Here is an 18,447-nt window from a genome sequence, read left to right as displayed (position 1 = left end):
GAAGCGGGGCCGGGGGGGGGGGGGGGGGCGGGGGACCGATGGCGGCGGGGGGAGCCGGGCCGGCCGCCGCCTCGCCGGGGTGCGGGGAGGGCGTCCCTGGGTGCGGGGCGCCTTGTAGCAGCGCTGGGCCCGCCGGCCTCGTGGCTGCCGGCCCTCCGCGGCCCCCGAGGAGCTGGAGCGGCTTCGGCACCGACCCCCGCCCCTCGGGGCGGCCCGGCCGCGCCTGTGGGGCCGGCTGGGGGCGAGGAGCTCCGGCTCCTACCTGCTGCGGGCACGGGAGCACACTTTTCTGCTTTTTTTTTTTCCCCTTCTGGAAAAAGTTTAACAGTAGCTCGGTGTGAGGGGGAGCAGCGGGGGCTGTGCGGCCTCAGAATCGCTGTGGGCATCTTTCTTCCCCATGGCTTCGGGGGGAGCTGAGCCCCCTTGGAGTTGCTGGGCCAGTTTAGAGGCCTGAACCCATGCACAGGTACATCTGGTGCACGAGCTGAAAAATACTGATGTGAGATAACTGCTGCTGTCTGAAGCAGGAACAGGTCCATTCTGTTGCTCTGGTTTTTTTTCTCTAGCCCTGCAGAGGAGGACTTGGGGGATGTTGGTGGATGAAAAATTGGACATGAGCTGGCAGTGTCCACTAGCAGCCCAGAAAGCCAACCGTATCCCGGGCTGCATCAAAAGCAGTGTGGCCAGCAGATCGAGGGAGGTGATTCTGCCCCTCTGCTCGGCTCTGGTGAGACCCCACCTCGAGTACTGCGTCCAGCTCTGGGGCCCTCAGCACAAGAAGGACATGGACCTGCTGGAGCGGGTCCAGAGGAGGGCCACCAAAATGATCTGAGGGCACCTCTTTTATGGAGGAAGGCTGAGAGAGTTGGGGTGTTCAGCCTGGAGAAGGCTGAGGGGAGACCTTATAGCAGCCTTCCAGTACCTGAAGAGGGCCTATAGGAAAGACAGAGAGAGGCTTTTTACCAGGGCCTGTAGTGACAGGAAAAGGGGCAATGGTGTTAAACTGAAAGAGGGTAGGTTTAGATTAGATACAAGGAAGAAATTTTTATTGATGAGCATGTTGAGACACTGGAAGAAGTTGCCTTGAGAAGTCGCGGATGTCCCATCATTGAAGTGTTCAAGGCCAGGCTGGCTGGGGCTTTGAGCAACCTGATCTAGTGGAAGATGTCCCTGCCCATGGCAGGGGGTTGGAACTAGGTGGTCTGTAGAGGTCCCTTCCAACCCAAACCATTCTGTGCTTCTACAGTTGTAATAACTAACAAAACACTACAGAACAGCATGTTGTGTAAATGAAGCCACATTCTGTGAATAGTACATATCTGAATTTAGCTTTGTTGAATACAATGTGAATGAGCTGAGAGGTTGATATGGCGGATTTAGGTCTGGGATTCAAAGCTGGCAATTCAGGCTTGGTTGCATTTGAATTGCTGGCATTTGGGGATGTCAGTTGTAGATCTCAGTGCCGGCAGCATCTTCAGATGTTGAGAGCAATTGGGGACTGATTTTCAGTCTTTTTTTAAGCATTCCCTTGCCTCATAGAGAGCTGTAGCTTGCTGCAGCCAGGAGCGTCCATCCTCTCGGGAAGGTGGTGATATGGATTCCGTCCTGCAGGACTAAGGTGACGGTAGGTTACTGTTGAGGTACAGGCTGTTGCAGGAGCTACTGATGAAACAGTCTGCCCAAAAGCTAGTGGAGCAGCAAAGCTGTCCAGCATACTGCTGCACAGGAGAACTCAGTAGTGCATGCAAATACCAGAACTGGAGTTTTAAGTTTCATGATAAGGGATCTGTGTAAGTAAAAGCATCTTAATAAATGACAGCGTTTACTTTTGGGAGTGAAGCTGTCATTTTTACCTACAAGTGAAAGCATCGGCATGCTCCAACTCCTCATGCGCTGGCTCTGCAAACTTGCTTAGACATGCCCAGAGCCAGTTTGAGTTGGCCAGCCCAGACCTAGCAGGCAAGCTGCGGTGCTACAGGGCTTGGTGCTAGCTCATTGTCAGGGTACTTGACTCAGCTTCTCAGACAGGCTTTTACTGCTGCCTGGTGCTCTGGGCTACTCTGGGGGATGAAATGGTGCTGCAGACTCAAAGTTAATGCAAGCATGTCTGCACATACGGTGTTACACCTACCGTTACTTGATTTTTGCCTTAACTTTCTTGAGAACCAGAGAAACCCTATGTGAATTAACTTTTTTATTTTTACATAATGATATACGAACATATTATCTACCTGGAAAAACAAAGTAAATGACTTCCAACTTTAAGTGTCTGCACTTCCATGAAAGAATAGTTTTTATTCTACATAAACCACAAAGTTTGAGAGCTGTGCAGTGACAGAAACCTAATAATTTTAGGTTTTGGTATAATTGTGTAGCATCAACAGAAAGGCCTAACTTTTCCTCTCTTCTGTAAACTTAGTTTTGCTAAACCTGGCCATTCAAGATACAGTATAGAGACCCTGACAGAGGCTGAGATGTGGGCCACTGTCACTGCGTGGTGAGCATCACTAGATGCCTGGTACTGCCACAAAATTTAGCATAAAATTGTTCCCAGGGCCTGAGATGTTAAGCAGGTGCCCTCACTTCATGTTCCTAAAACCTGCTCCACCTACAGGGGAGTCTGCTCTGGGTTTTCTGTTTCTTTGGAAGCTGCTGTAACCCTCCTGCCTATTGACTCATCCTCGCCTGCTGAACCAGGTTATGTGTTCCTTCTTCCCTCATAGTGATCTATTCTTTCACTTGGCCTCCCTCTTTCCGTACCCTGTTTCCATGTGTTTTCTGTTCACTGTATTCTTGTGTAGCCCTTCGTGTGTGCTGTTGGACTGGTGTCAGTGTCCCCTCACTGCAGTAGCTGCCTTCCCTATAGGTCCTGCTAAAGCTTTAGTCCGGTAACTGTACAGCTGTGTAGATGCTGAGTTTATGATGTGTAAGCCAGCTTGAAAGGAAAGCCTTCCTTAACACACACCACCCTCTGCGTTTAACTGGTTGCATTCTGCACTTGAAATGCCAGACGTGCTTCTCCATCGTGCTCTGGCTGGAAAGTCATGGGGAAGTCTTCATTGTGGTTTTTTTTTCCCAGTGTTAATGCATTTCAAGGAAGTGTAATAGAGTACAAGTTTCTGATCCTGTCCCCCCTCTTCATCCCCTTTGCATGTTGCCATTAATCTCTTAAAGCCGAGTTAATTTTTTGGTAATTTGCAGGTTTTGCTACAGAAGGCCAGTCTACCACAGGTTCTTTGGGTGGGTGGATTCCTGCATTTGTAAAGATCTGTTGTATGGCCACTGGGTTTCATGACGTGTTTTTTAGTATAAACTCAGCTGTGGGATTTGAGCTTCTGTGAGCAATGGCTCCCAGTAGAGCCCTTTGGATTTTGCTGAGGTTTGAGAGAGGATTAGAGGCCTCCTGTGCGCTTTCTTTTTTCTGCTGCTTGGAGCAAACAGTGAGCATCTGGAAGCAGAGCTGTTCCCAGTGTACTCTCATATCCCACTGGAGAAGGCAAGTGGTGGAGCTGCTCTGTGCCCGTGAGCTTTTGCGATTGTGTTACTGGTTGACTGTTTTGGTTCTCTCTCCTCTTGAACAGGAACATGCCCAAGAAAGGAGGGAAGCATGCCGAAATGGGAAAAGAGATGCAGGCGCAATGTAAACGAGCGAAAGTGGAAGCAGCTTGTTCTCTGTCAGTCATGAGTTTTGAGAGCCCAGACAGCCTCTTCGGAAGCTTGATCTCTCCCATCAAACAGGAGATGTTTTTCAGGGAGTACTGGGAACAAAAGCCACTGCTCGTTCAGAGAAGTGATCCCCTGCTGGCTGCTTACTACCAGTCCCTGTTCCAGTTGTCAGATTTGAAGGAACTGTGCAGCCAGGGTCTATACTATGGGCGAGACATAAATATCTGCAGATGTGTGAATGGAAAAAAGAAAGTTTTAAATAAAGAAGGAAAAGTGAATTACATGCAGCTGAAGAAGGATTTTGACCAGAAAAAGGCAACAATACAGTTTCATCAGCCTCAGAGATTTAAGGTTGGATCGTTTAATTGAATATAATTAATGCATGTTTTATAATGTGGTGTACTTTGCTTGAGTCATACTAGATGTAGCTTCATCTCTGTCCCCAGTAAATCCAGGGGAAGTAGCTGGCATCGATGACCTGCTGAAATCTATACATGAACTGTATTAATTAAAACATGGGTTATATTTTTGCACTGCCCATCATGTTTCAGTGCTCTGCAGTAAGAACAAAATCTGATTCATGCTATAATATTAAGCATTCCTTTTGCTTTGTCACGTAGAAGTTTAGAAAAAACAAAATGGACAAAATTGATGATTATCCATCTACGTTCTGCTTAAATTATCCCTTCTGCCCCACTGTTTCCTTGTGCTAACAGGGGCTTTTGTACCGCTTTCCTTTAATGGAGGGCAAGGTGTGAAACCATGTAAAATATTTCCAGAACACTCCGCTGTTCTTGTCAATGGATTGGCTTTGAATTGCACCACAGAAGCGGTGCACCACATTTTAGCTGAGTGCCCTCCCTCTTTTGTTCGTTTTGATGCTTTTGCCATCATCATGTATTGAGAATGAGGCAGTGGTGTCTGCACAGTTGTGTAAAGGACTCAAATGCTTAAAGGTACTTGGACTTCGGTAGTCCTTTTTTGTCCCATGGTGTTGACACAATTTAATTGTGAAGTGGTCCGTAAGGACCCAAATACACAGCTGAGTCCCAAGTATACTGTTGCTGGCTGATCTCAGTTCGAACATATCTGTAATGGCCAGTGGCAGGGGCATCTGCAGGTGAAGTTGAAACGTGTGGCTTATGCTGAAATCTAGAGCTTGAGCTGAACCTACGTAAATTCTCTTTGAAGCTGCGCTTGCGCAGCTCTGGTAGTTGGCATCTTCTGATATAAGAGTCATCCCTTTGGTGCATTGTTTGTCGCATGTTAGATGTGGATGGATAAAGTTTGTTCTTGAATGTGCCCAAACAATTGGAGTCACTGGAAAAAGGTCTCTAACGTTTGTGTGCTCTCTTTGATGCTAGCCTATATAATGCAAGTCCTGCATGTGTTTATTGTCTTAAGATGTTTTGGTTTGTGGGTTGATGGGTGGTTTATTTTCCTCTGTCTAGCCTTGTTTGTCTGTTTTTGCAACCTAAAAATGGCACAGGGAAGAGAACAAACATCAATGCCATGTTGGGGCACCAGACTTCTTGGCTTACAGATTACTTTCACGGCAGATCTCCTTCGCATCTGCAGTGCTTGTTTTCAGCAGGAACGCTCATACAGAGCATCTGCCTTCCCAGCTTCTGCCTCCCTGTGTGGATGTGATCATTCACTAGAGAAACCTCCCAAGCGATGGGGAGGCTGTGGGCTGGGTGGCAGCCTGGCTTCGCTGAGCTCTTCAATAGTAACAGCATCATTTCTTTTTAAAGGAGGAGCTGTGGAAGATTCAGGAGAAGCTGGAGTGCTACTTCGGGTCTCTGGTTGGGTCGAATGTTTACATTACTCCTCAGGGGTCGCAGGGCCTTCCCCCTCACTACGATGATGTTGAGGTAGGACAGCACAACCTTGTCTGTGGAACTTTGCATGGGCTTTTGCTAGTGGCAGGGGAGACCTGTATGTGCGCTCCCCCCCCCCCAAATAACTTATTATGGAAAAATGTTTTTTCCACCAAAACCAGATGGGGATTGGGTGCAGGTGTTTGTTTATAGTCATTTTTCCTGCACAGTTTTACTGAAAAGGTACTAATAGTAATGCCTAATAGTAATACCATGTAAACTGTGCTTTCCAGACCTGGTATTTTCATTAGATGAAAAGAGAATTTGTTTTCCCAGCTGCAGAAGCTTTCTAGCACCTTTTTTTCATTTTCACTTCATTCGGACCCCCAAGAATCTAGAAGTCCCTTTTTTCTTTACTAAGTAGTTGCTCACTCTTCAACTGGACAGTGGAAGCAGACTGGTTGTGCTGGTTCCCATTTGCTGGTCCTCCTGTTTTTAAGAAGTTACTGGTTATGATGAAGTCCTGTGGTCCAAATGCATTTTAAATTAGGTTCTAAAAGAAACATTCAAGTAGACACTGCATTAAAAAAAGTTGGGCTATCCCACTTAAACAAAAAAAACCCCCTTACATGTTTTTTTTGCTTTTTATTTTTTTCATTTTCATTAAATACATCTGGAGTTTCATTTTCCTTATGCTTGTTGTTCAGCAGACCCCACATACTGCATGTTCTGGCATGTGTCATCAAGTCCCAGCTCACAGCATCCCTTAGATGTTTCTGGTGCTCTCTTTGTCAGTGAATGGTGCTAAGACCTCTCTCAACTGATATTTTGAATATCTGTATGGCAGACTTTACTTTTGAGTTAGTTGTCTAGCACCTATTTAAGTGACTGGAGAGAAACAGGGATTTCCAAATACCTACCTTAGGCCAAAATAGATCACACTTCACAACTCTTCTCTCTGTTGTCTGTAAGTAGAGCCTAAAGAAATAGTTCAAGTGTAAATTTCTGCATTGTAAACATCTAAAAATTAATGTGAGAGGAATTCTATTTGCTGTGCTGTGGAGTAGCTGAGAGCAGGGAAGGTGAAATCTGTTTCTTGTTGGAAAAGCAACCTGTGTCACTTCTGTTTTGGTTTCTATCCCTGACTTGTGGCATGGTTCCACAGACTTTCCAAGCAAGAAGATGACTTAAAATTTCTGATCAGTTGGATGTGTGAGGGGCAGCAAGGCTTCCTTACGTGTTTGGATTTATGGTCTTTTGCAGGTGTTTATCCTTCAGCTAGAAGGCGAGAAACATTGGCGACTCTATAAACCAACGGTGCATTTAGCTCGGGAGTATAATGTTGAATCAGAAGATAGGATTGGGAATCCCACACATGAATTCATATTAAAGGTATTACAATTGAATTGCTCTACCTGGTTTGGGCTATGGTTGCCAGCAGAGTAGTTATGTTTAAAATGGTCCATTTCTTGAAGATAGTATTCTGAATGATTGTGGTTGTGAAATTGAGGGGAGGGTTGGCGCACGAAGCACTGTGAGCACAAGAAACCTGGGTGATAGTTGTCTAACCTTTTTCAAAGGTGTCCTTTGCTTTAGTATTTAAATAATGGACCAAGAAACCAGTTATTTCTGGGAACTCTCCAGTATTCTCCAAGTTGGGCACCCTGACTCCTGGATCATGTTTGTGGAGTTGTGTGCAGAAAAAACATTGGGTTTATATATGGTTATGAAACATTTTTATGCTTTTACATGCTGTCTGTAATCAATCAGGCTAATCCTTCTGTGCACTAAGACTTACTGCTTTACTGAAGGTTGTCACTGTTCTGGTGAATTAGATTTAAATATTTATCCTTGGCTGATAAACAAAAGCATGAACTAAACCCCATATTAACTTAGTGTATTAATTGTTTTTTTTCTTTTTCCAAACCTGAAAATCAAGTGTTTGGCTAGGGGCTTTTTTGTTATTTGGAATAAAAAGAGCATTTCATGAAGATTAATGAATGCAGCTCCTTTGACAGCAGGGCATCTGGTACTTGTCCTGTTCTGTTTTACATGCTTGTGCTTTCGAAGTGTGTTTTTCAGCAGATGGGGCTGGTCTGTGTTGGAAGCCTCATTAGTTTCTCTGCCCTATGTCCTGTCTTAGGGCCTCTCTCTGCAAGGTGTCTACTCTTCCCGGTGTTCAGACCTGCCTTTGGGTGTAGGTAGTTTAGGAATAGTAAGGCACATTGGGTACGATACTGACATCTCTAGCTGTGTACTTTGACAGATGGTAATATTAAATTGTCATGATGTATTGGGTGGTGGAAAGTCTAGTAAATTACAGTTCCCTTTTTAATTTCTGGAACATTTTGGGCCGGACTTCATGCCTTTGATCTTTATGGAATAATGGTGTATTTTACAAGCCAGTTAACTGACAGCAGTGGAGTGAAAATACTGGCCTCTGAAAAGGGCTTAAAAATGATCTAAATTTTTAATTTATTTTTCTTCTGTTTGATGTTCTTCATTCCCCATGACCCATTTCTTCCAGCTGGCCGCTGTCAGATTTTGGTTATCTGTCTGGAGCCATCTCTGACAGGGATGCTGTCAGATGAGTCTATTTCCTCCCTAAACATCTTTCTAGAATTATTTCCTTCCTCCTTTTTTGCATTTCTGTCTGCTCTCTGTCATCCTTGGGCAGTTTAGAACAAATGGACCAGTTAGAGACTATATTGGTGGTGTTCTCCCTTCCCACGAAAAACTGGTAGCTGACTGAGAGCAAAGGCACGCTGTTTTGTGTATTAAGGTCCCAAGGTGCAGCGTGTCTTGGTGCCACTGCATCAGGCTGTGGCCATGGCTGGTTTGTTACTGGTGTCAAGCACAGAGCTTATTTGGTAGCTGGCTATTTAGCCTTCTTCATGTATGATTTTCCATTTAATTTGCTGGTACTTCTCCCTTTTCTGCCCCTCCTTCCTCCAATTCAGAAGTAAGAAGGCAGCAAAGTGATCAGATCCACGTTGTCTCTTGTCAAGTGCTCTGTCCTGCCCAAGTCTGGGTGTTGCCACCTGGAGTCTGTGAAGATTCTGATTATTTTAATTGAAGAGTGTTGTGGTTGCTGGCTCATGTGAATGGTGTTGATGAGACTGCCCAGCAGATAAGATGAATAAGAGTTGGACTTTGCAACAAAGACTGCTTTGAAAAATCATCATTGCAGCTTCTTAGTGGTAGGCATGGGGTTCATACAGCATGAAATAATTTCTTTTGCAGACTAGTTTGTCATTATTCTGGTAGGTGTTCAGGGCTCCTATGCTTTCCCTATGCAACCTTCCTTCCAGTTGTGTTTTCTTGCTGGGGATGTGAGACATAGCAAATGAACAGAATTCAAAATACTCTTAGTTGGTTAGTGTAGTCCCTACACTGGTAAGGAAGGCAGTTTATTAATGGCAGAGAGAGGCTTGCTTCAGAACAAGTAAATTGTACAAGCTGTACAAAGCTTTGATGCTTTACAGCTTGTTATAAATAGATGAAGAGACTTGATCTTGACAAAGCCTGGGAACCCTCATAATCAAAAAGAGACCTTTCAATTCAGTGAAAAATCAAGTAGTATTCACTTGAAATATATCTGTGTTAGACAGTTCGGTAGGCTGTTAGAAGTAGATGATGTGACCAAATTTAAGGAATGGTAAAATTAAAATTGAATCAAATTTCATCATTGTTGCTTTATGAAATTTCTCTTTGTGCTATCCAAATATATAGATGTTTACTGGAGAAGCCAGTAAACTGATTTTTTCTTCTTGGAGGCAATTTCATGTGCTTTGCGCTTCTCTCTTATCTTGACTTTCCGAATCTAAATTTTTATCAGTGTGGAGATTTAATTTAGATAGGTGAGAAGAAAGACAGGGAGGAGGAAGGTTGTACTTGTTTGTTAAGTGTTTTAATTGAAAATTTGAGACAACAGTATTGTAACAGATTACCATCTTTATGGACTATTTGGCTTTTTTTGTGAAATACTGGCCTTTTTTTCTTTTGACGTGATCTGACCAAATTCCTGTTGCACTGCTCCTCTGCTAGCCTGCTGTATTGTCAGCAGGTTTATCTCAGCTGTTTCTTTGTCCCCTTTACACAGCTGAGTTGGAGTGTGCATGTTCTATAATGTTAAAAGCGTGCTTCGTGTTTTCAGACAGGTGCATAGTAAATATTGACAGTAAGTTGAAAAGTTTAAGGCACCGGACTTCTGGCTTAGAGTGCTTTATTTTATGTTATTAAAGTGTACAATGGAGGATCTCTCTGTTTTGTGATTTTAAAAAATATCCGTTGTCAGTCTGTCTGCTCAGAGAGTATTTTCTCTATTTTGACTACAATAAGGTTTGACCAGGTACCCTAAATATATCAATACTCTTTCATTTTCTTGCAGCCGGGTGACTTACTCTACTTCCCAAGAGGGACTATTCACCAAGCTGACACTCCTCTTGGGATCTCCTATTCTATACACGTGACCATCAGTACCTACCAAAACAAGTAATTATTATTTACCTTTTTTTTTTTTCAGTATGGCTTTTCTGAAAATGGCTTTCGTCTGCCAGATAATGTGTATGAATAGTACAGACCTGAAACTACTGATGTTTCAAAGAAGTGATGTCCTGTTTCTTAAAAAAAAAAAAAAAAAAGACCTTGTAACGAGCTCTGCTTAGCTCTTTTCTGTGTTCATTCTATTTAGCCCTTGTCCTGTTTATTTTTCTGTGAGTAATACAGGGATAGGACATGTCACCTTTTCCCCCAGACATGTGGTGACATGGAATATATGTAGGTACCCCACAATTATATATGTGCCCTGCTGTTAGTAACAGAATCTAAGCTAGCGTTCAGGTAGCAGTAATTGAAGTTCTGGGGTTTGGAGGAAAGAGGGGAGCGAGACCTTTGTTGTTTGAAGCAGCCTGTTTACCAGCTGTTCATGCGGCAAGCTTGATTGCTTTTTAATTGGTTATTTCATTGTTTACTAGCTGTAGACTTTAACGTGGAAGGTAATGTTACAACTGCAAACTCACTGTTGTGTTTAAAAAAATCTCTCACCAGTGGCTGAAGTTAGTGTTCATTTCATAACCCAGATAAAGAGTAATGAGTTACTCTTTCACCATGTTTTCTCCTGCATTTGATAGTCACCCACACCTATTCTGATGGACTTGCTGCAAATTCTTCCTTTGCAAATATTTTCTACTTATCTGTGGTTTTCATCTCATACCCTGTGCATGCAAGTCAGATTTCCTTTGACACACATCTGATCCTCATGCCTGCTGAAACATTGTCGTCACACAGGGAAATGCTGCTGCCACCTAATCAGCTGCTCAGATGCTGGACTTGGAGTCACTGGCCTGAGTTAGGAATTGGGAAGGATTTCTGTTAGCCACAAAACAGGGCAGAACAAGTCTGGGCATAATCTAGATGATTGTAAGGTGAATCTCTTAACCACCAGCTGTACCATTCTGGAAGCTCAGGATGTGAGTACTGCTGGTAGCTCTTAATGTGGCCAGTCCTCCAAGCTGGAGAGAGGGTTAAGATGAAGCCACTCAAAGGTGTGAGTCTCCATAAAAGTTGGGTTCAGCTGATTTTAAGTTACACTCCTGTTCTGTTCTTTTATTCAGAAGGCAAAAAAACCCCACCCTATTTTCTGTGAGCATGGACTGCTGTTGCAAAGAGTGTTTGACTCCATTTGTTATGCAGGAGGCAGTATTAGTGCTGAACTGCTTTGGCAAGTTGGATGGCACATTCAGGGTGATGAGCAGTGAGTGGCCTCCAAAGAGATGTCCTGCTCCTCCTCCTTTCCCCTGCCTTTTTTGCCCCACCGCTTCCTTGTGTAGACCTGGTGCTTCTCTCACCCCTGGTTTAGTGAACCGAAGAGACAGAAGAGTGACACTAGAATAAGCGGGTGTTTGGCTTGCTGACAGAGGCGGGGCTGGAGTGATGTTTTACAGACCAGTGTGCCCGAGTCCTCCTGAGTTTGTCCAGCTTGAACTGTACAGAGTTATTGGTCAAGTAGTGCTGAGGGAGAAGAGAATTTGGTTCCTTATAACAGGGTTGCTGGAGGCCTGACAAGCTTGTGTGGAGTCAGCGCAGTTTCTCCGTGACCACATAAGCCAAATGCCAGTCCAGCGAGTTACCTGAGAAGCGGTGCTGTCTGGGAGCGTGTTCCCAGGGCGCTTGTGTCCGAGTGAGGAGAAGAGAGAGGAAAAAGGAAAAGCTTGAAGAGTGCTGTTCTTCTCAGGATAAAAAGTGGAAGCATTATCCATTAAGGTTATTGATAATGAAGTGTAAGAGCCTGCTTCTGCACCTGCTTTCAGCAAGCATAGGTAAAATAAGCAACAACCCTGATACAGGCTGGTATTTTTCATTTGGCCTGTGATGGAAGTACGGTCTGGAAACATTTCCTTGGAAAACTGAAGAGAACTCCTTGAAAATAGCTGTCCTTATTACAGAGGATATTTGGACTCCCTGTGACCGCTCTGGAAGTGGCATGTGCAGAAAGAGCTGGGAGGGGAGGAAGTGCTGGTGGAGGTGGCACTTTCAGGGATTTTTAGGCACCGAGACAAAAGGGACTCCACTGTGTGCTGGAGGATGGTTCCTCTGGGCCAGATCCCAGCGGACAGAGAAGTGAGTTCATTATAAGCAGGGCAGTTTGGAAAAGCAATGAGTAGCTGAAGATAGTTGCTGGGGGCAAGAGAAAGGAAGCAGTAAGAAGTATAAAATGTCTAATTTTGTTTATTGGCCAGAGTCCTTACCTCCCAGTGAGTAGCAGACAGTGGAACACTTGAGTGGAGACAATAAAAAAAAATGTAAATCAGACCATAACAAGTCATACTTTCTTTTTTTTAAACTAGCGTCTAAAGATCAGTGCTGAAAGCAGGGCGTGCTGCGGGAGAGCAAGGGCAGAGGGTGAAGTGTACATTGGAGGACAGGCCCTGCTCTGCTGCCTGCCTTATTTGGGTGGGAGTCTGCTGGTAGCCTTGGATGCTGGGCACTTGCCCTGTTTGCCCATTAAACCAGCCTCTGAGGATGTGGTAGGGAGGGAGGTTACATGTGGACAGGACAGAACTTCTGCGTGAGCAGCACACTTGTTCCTAATGAGGCTGACTCAAGCTAGGCAAAGAAGGTGCAGGCAGTAGTTTTTCCTCCGCTCTAGTTTGTTCTTACATTTGGGGAACAGAAGCACAGAGATCAAAGGCAGATTCTTTTTTTTAAAGTATGTAGGCTAAGAATGGGGTTTTAACCCAAACAAGACACCTACATGGTGCCTGTTAGGTATCATTAAAATCCCTGGAGAGATGTGTAGGGTTTTGTTCCCGGGGTCAGGTTGTAGCAAAGCTAAGAACTGATGCCATGTTGGATTTGATAACCCTGGGTACATTTCTTCTTTCAATATAAGTGTTTCAGAAGCATGTTAAATGACACAACCTCACATGCTTCATTGTGTGCAGTGAGACCTTACGTGCATGCAGTTGGATAGTAATGGCCCTGGTAGGAATTTCTTCATTCACTGAGGTCAGCTTTAAGCTGAATCTGCTGGTAAATGGCAAGCACCTGAATCAGAACAAACCGGACTCTTCTCAGGCCAGTTCCTTCCCTCTGTAGGAGTGCAACTGACCTGAAGCTAGTGAGGACATACGTACAGTTGAGATGAGAGTGAGCTATTGCATGAGACTACAGAGTGGTAATGGAAGGGCCAAAGGCACAAAGCAGATTTGGAATTGGAACGTTACGTTTCCAGCCCTTGGCATCAGTTAAGATGTCTGTTTTATTTCAGTGCAGCTATCTTAGTAATTTTTTTTTTTTTTTCTTCCTGTCCTTCAGCTCTTGGGGAGATTTCTTACTGGATGCAATCCCTGGCCTTGTGTTTGATACAGCAAAAGAAGATGTGGCGCTGCGGACAAGCATACCAAGGCAACTGCTTATGGTAAGTAGGTGGGACTAAGGGAATAATAGTGCCTCCAGCTGAAGCTCCAGCACTGAGGCAAGCACGTATCTTGTTGACCTGCTCTGAAAGCTCAGTGCAATGACACTATCTTGTCTAGCAGCACAGCCACTTCTTTTGAAGACTTCAGGATGACTGTTCTGAGGTTTGCTCCATCTGAAGCATTGCCTAGTTCATTGCACTGTCTTTCTTTGGTAGCACAGTGTCCCTGTATGGCTTGTTTCCTTCTAAAAGTAATGGTATTTGCTTTGGAGCTGTCGGACAGGCAGAGTTCCTGCCAGGCCAAGCTTTTGAATCTTTAAAAGTTAGCAAAGCTGTAAATTGTTCTGTGACCTCTTTATGGATAGTCCAGTTGTGCTGCTGATCAGCTCCTCAGCATGCAGAAGGAACAAGTCTCTCTGTCAACGACACTTGCAAGTTCTCTAGCATTTCAGGTAGCCCCCAGAGTGAGGGAAAGTGAGCATCAGCTTTGGTATGTGAAGAGCTCGTGGGGAACGTGTAAAAGAAACAAAGGTTGTTGTTTTGGGATTAAACGTTACTCTTTGCAAAGATAAAAGAGGAGTGTCCAGATTTTCACTGCATTACTGTGCCTCTTTCTCTTTAGGCTAGTCTGTTTAGCTTGAATTCATGAGACCAACTCTGTGTGAATATTTAGCAGGTGGATGTAGCTGACTCGACAAAAAAACTGAGTAGCCTTTTGAGGAGGCTTGCAGACCATCTGGAAAACACCAGAGAACTGAGATCATCTGACATGAAGAAGGATTTCATTATGAACCGGTTGCCACCTTGCTTGGGGTGTGACCCTGATCCTTTGACTCCAGGTAGATTTTGAAGTTACCAAAACTGGCTGATGTGATGGTAAAGCTGTTGCTAACTCTGCCTTTCATGACTTTGGCATTTTATTGTAGGCAGAGATTATAGTCTAGCGTCAGCTTCATGTTGTGCTAGGCTCTACGTGTGCATTTGCGCACCTCAGTTGGTTAATTCCCTGTGTCTAGTGGAAGAGATGCCATGTCTCTCAGAGTGAAATAAAGGTTATCCTAGAGAGAAATTGGCAGCTTTAATAAACTATTGTGTACTGAAAATGTTTAACTGATAGAATTTGTCCTTACGCTCTAGCTTGCTATTACAGCTATTTGTAGACTATAAAAGAGAGAAAATAAATAAAAAAAAAAATTCCCCCCTGCCCCAAGTTTGAGAACATGTGGGTGTTGAAACATATGTTAACAAAAATCTAGCCACAAGAGAGCGGGAAGTGCACAGAGGGGTCAGTTTGCACTGTCCATCTGTTTTCCTTCCTTTCTAATGGAGAATTTTTTTTCTTAGGTGGGAAATTACCAAAAATAGATAGCAAAATCAGACTGCAGTTTAGAGATCATGCTATCATTACAGTGGAACCAGATCAAGAGAATTCTGTAAGTATAACGAAGCCACCCTTGTATGCTTGGGGTGGGGTGGGAGTGCGAGGTATATGAGCTGTTGCTCTGTTGTCTGGTCTTCGCTGGATCCTGCATCCCATTAGGGTTTGTTAGGAGATCATGGGGCTGTCGGTGCATCCTTGCCTTCTGGAGGAGAGATACAGAACTAAATTTAGTCTGTGATTCTGCATGGTAGGTGCATGGCTTTTATCTGAGGTTAGATGGGATAGATCATTACAGTGGCTAAATGGCCTCTATAGCTCTTGATAATTGATTTTTTTTTAATTCCTTGTATTTAAGAGCATGAATAAGTTTTAAAAATAAGTTCCCTGAAGAGAGGGATTCTCTTGGTTACAGCTGCTGCTGACTGTGGTTGCATTTAGTTTTCACTGCAGAATTATCTTGGTACCTAAGTGTCTGCCAGTGGCACTACAAAGTTATTCCATAAAATAGATGCTGGAATCTTGGATTATGTTGTGTTCTGATTTCTTCTTATCTATGAATGCTTATTGGTATGAAGTAGTAGAAGTACTTTTTTGTTGTCTTAATTAAGAAAAGAAGAGGGCGGGAAATGGGATGGACTATCTTGTACAATTTTTTTTGCACAAGTAGAATGTCTCCCTCCAAGAAAAACACAGCATAACTTTCTGATTTTTCTTGTCCATTTTGTTTGTGTCCATATTGCTGCGAGACTGTAGGTTTTGGAAACTTTTTTGCTGCAAATTTTTTCTGCCTTGCCTTCTGATGTCATGCAGGTAAACCCTGAATGACAGCACACATGTAAGATGTGTGTCCTCACATTCGGTGTGAGACCTGCCCACAGAGCTCTGAATTGGTTTGCACAGCTTCGACCAAGGACTGGTACCAGGCATAGAACTTTTTTTCAAGTGCCAGAGCAGTAGCAGAATGGAAATGTATTGATGCACACTCCTTCATTAAGCCCTTCTAGGAGGTGCACCTTAAAGGGCATGTTTTCTGTAGAGCATCAGTCCTGTGAGTCTAGTAGAGGCAGTATTAAAGCAGAAGATTAGAGGTTGTAAATAAATTTTCAAAGATGTTTGGAGACTTCCTTATTGTTGTAGTAGATGGCTGTTGGATCATTCAATTAGGAAGCTGAATTGCTTTCATTGATGTAACAGTGGACGCCAGAATTAAGGCACTAATGTCATTTGAGTGAGAGGCATTTAAGGCTGTGGCTCATATGTAACCATTTTCTTCCTGCTGTCTTTTAGGATGAAATTCGCAGAGAGATGGTTTATGTGTATCATTCTTTAAAGAACAGGAGAGAAACTCACATGATGGGGACAGAAGATGATGCTACTAGTGAGGAAGGCGCATCACAGGTTTGTTCCCACAAACACACACCAAAAGCTACACTGCTATGTTGGGTTTTGCTGCGCTAGGAGAGCTTGCCTGAGATGCTGGCAGGGGCCTGGGTTCTGCTGTATTCCTCAGCACCCAAAGCATTCCTGCCCATCCCCTAAGTACAGAGATGAGCTGAGGCTGCAACACGGAGGCAGTTAATAGTAGAACTAAGTAACGTAATCTTATGCTTCATTAAATGTGTGAGATGTTAACAGGCTTTCTTGTGCATGCCTTATGTCCTAGCTAGCAAAGCTACTGGTGGGGCTAGAAGCATCTTTCACGTCAGTGTCCTGTAGCACATCCTTTATTAGGGCTACTGAGTATGCTAGCACATGTTCAGTAGTAGCAGGGATCACTGTGCCTCATGTGCCATGTTTATGCCATGTTGAACCAATGTTAAATTCTGTACCCACTTGAACATGCTGCAAGAGAAGGGTGTTCATTTTAGGGTGGGGTGGGTCAGCATTAGGAGCAAAGAGTTAACTCTTTTACTGAAATGTAAAGCAGGAACTTTACTGTTCCTAAGGCTGCAGATGGTTTGTCTCCATTCTTACTTAGCATGTACAATGTGCTTTTGCTTGAATCGTAGCTACTCCTGAAGAGTGGCTATGAGCTTTGGAACTTTTTGTTCTGCTTTATGATAGTAAGACACTCTATCTCAGTTCTATGACCTGAAACACTTCAATATGGGTCTGCACAAATACACTGTAGAGGCAAAGCAGAAGAGCCTGTTCTTGTCTCAGTAGTTACAGCGAGGTTTTGCCTGGCCATTACTTACCTTTTATGGTAAATCTCACTGGTCCTCGAGCATAGCGCATACAGGTAGTTGTGGTTGTACACTGGCACCTGTCCAGTGTGTACAAATCCCAGAATATACCTTCCTACCCTTGAAGACTCCAGCCACAGGAATGGAGGTCCTCCGTGGTTCTGTCAAACTATGTCCAAAGACTGCATGTGCCAGATAGAAACAAACTTATGTCCAAAAATAATGGGTAGGGCCTAGGCAAGAGTGTATATTTAAAGTTACTTCATTCTTCAGTGTGGACACCACATGAGGAAGCCTCCCTACCTCATAAGGTGTGCTAGAACATGTAAGATATTTCAGCTATTTGTTGATTAAGAAAGGTGGTGGGATAATACTGCATCTTTTGGAAGATGCTCTCAGAAGTACCAGTAGGAAGTGGGAAAGGAGCACATACCTGCTAAGCAGTACCTACAGCCTAACACACTACTGTGGTGTGTTTTTTTTTTTTTGTTTGTTTCTTTCTTTCTTTTGATGTTGTGTTTTTTTTTTTTTTTAAATTCCCCCCTCCACCCACCCACCCCCCCCCCCCCAGCAGACTCATGGACTGCGGTTTCCTTTGTCATACCTGGATGCACTGAAGCAGATTTGGAGTAGCAGCACTGTTTACGTTAAAGAGCTGAACCTTATTTCAGATGAAGAGAAAGAAAACCTTGCCTTGTCGCTATGGACTGAATGTCTAATTGAGGTTATTTGATGCTTTTGTGAATTAGCTGCTCCTGTAAGTAGTATTTCTGGCCATTAAGAATCTCTTGAGAGTAGTGCTTATTAAATTACTTTTTTATCCATCCAGCCTTTGGTTTGTATTGCTGTCTAACACAGCATTGCAATATACGTACTTTGTTACTTTCTGGTGCCAAACATTACTTTTCTTTCCTTAGCTTTGGAAAACGGGCATCGGGAAAAACAGGTAAGCTGCTCATCGTCCAGTGAGCCACAGCTCCATGTGTGTGGATGGATGAAGTCACTTGTAGCAACACCAGCGCTGTGGTATCCCCTTTCCTCTGGATATATGCCTTGACATGGAGGGCATCTAAAGGTATACATGGAGCAGGCTCCAGGACCTTGGGCAAAACCCAGTAACTTTGGGTTTTTGTTTGTAAAGTTCACCAGCAAGAAAACCCATTTGTTCTGTTCGTTTGCCCCAAGAGAATAAAAGCTTCTCAGTAAAAGCTATGCATGTTGTTTCCCAAAGGGGAAGGCTTTGCCCAAGAAAACCCCTTTCCTCTCAGATACTGCCACCTCAGGAATAAAACACTAGGATTTACCCTCTACCTCCTCCTGCACCAACTTAGTGTGAAGGTAACCCAAACCTGTAACTGGCACCGGTATCTTCAGTGCATGCTGGAGTGGGTTTTGATGGCAGTAGTGCAGTTACTTTAATACTTGAACAGCGATGTTTAATATGCAAACTAACGTAACAAGAGTCACACATCC

General features: G+C 43.9%; 1 protein-coding gene across 1 annotated transcript; it reads left to right on the top strand.

The window, feature by feature from the left end:
• Nucleotides 1–3,585: 3,585 nt before the first annotated feature.
• Nucleotides 3,586–17,707, top strand: RIOX2 (ribosomal oxygenase 2). The gene is made up of 9 exons (XM_075727533.1): nucleotides 3,586–4,017; nucleotides 5,421–5,540; nucleotides 6,750–6,878; nucleotides 9,877–9,980; nucleotides 13,305–13,407; nucleotides 14,081–14,246; nucleotides 14,752–14,840; nucleotides 16,076–16,186; nucleotides 17,546–17,707. The coding sequence occupies exons 1-9, from the start codon at nucleotides 3,586–3,588 to the stop codon at nucleotides 17,705–17,707; spliced, it is 1,416 nt and encodes a 471-aa protein (XP_075583648.1).
• Nucleotides 17,708–18,447: the final 740 nt, after the last annotated feature.

Source organism: Pelecanus crispus, chromosome 1 (genome assembly GCF_030463565.1).
Source record: "Pelecanus crispus isolate bPelCri1 chromosome 1, bPelCri1.pri, whole genome shotgun sequence".
Classification (NCBI taxonomy): Eukaryota; Metazoa; Chordata; class Aves; order Pelecaniformes; family Pelecanidae; genus Pelecanus; species Pelecanus crispus.
This window is presented reverse-complemented; position numbering and strand designations above follow the sequence as displayed.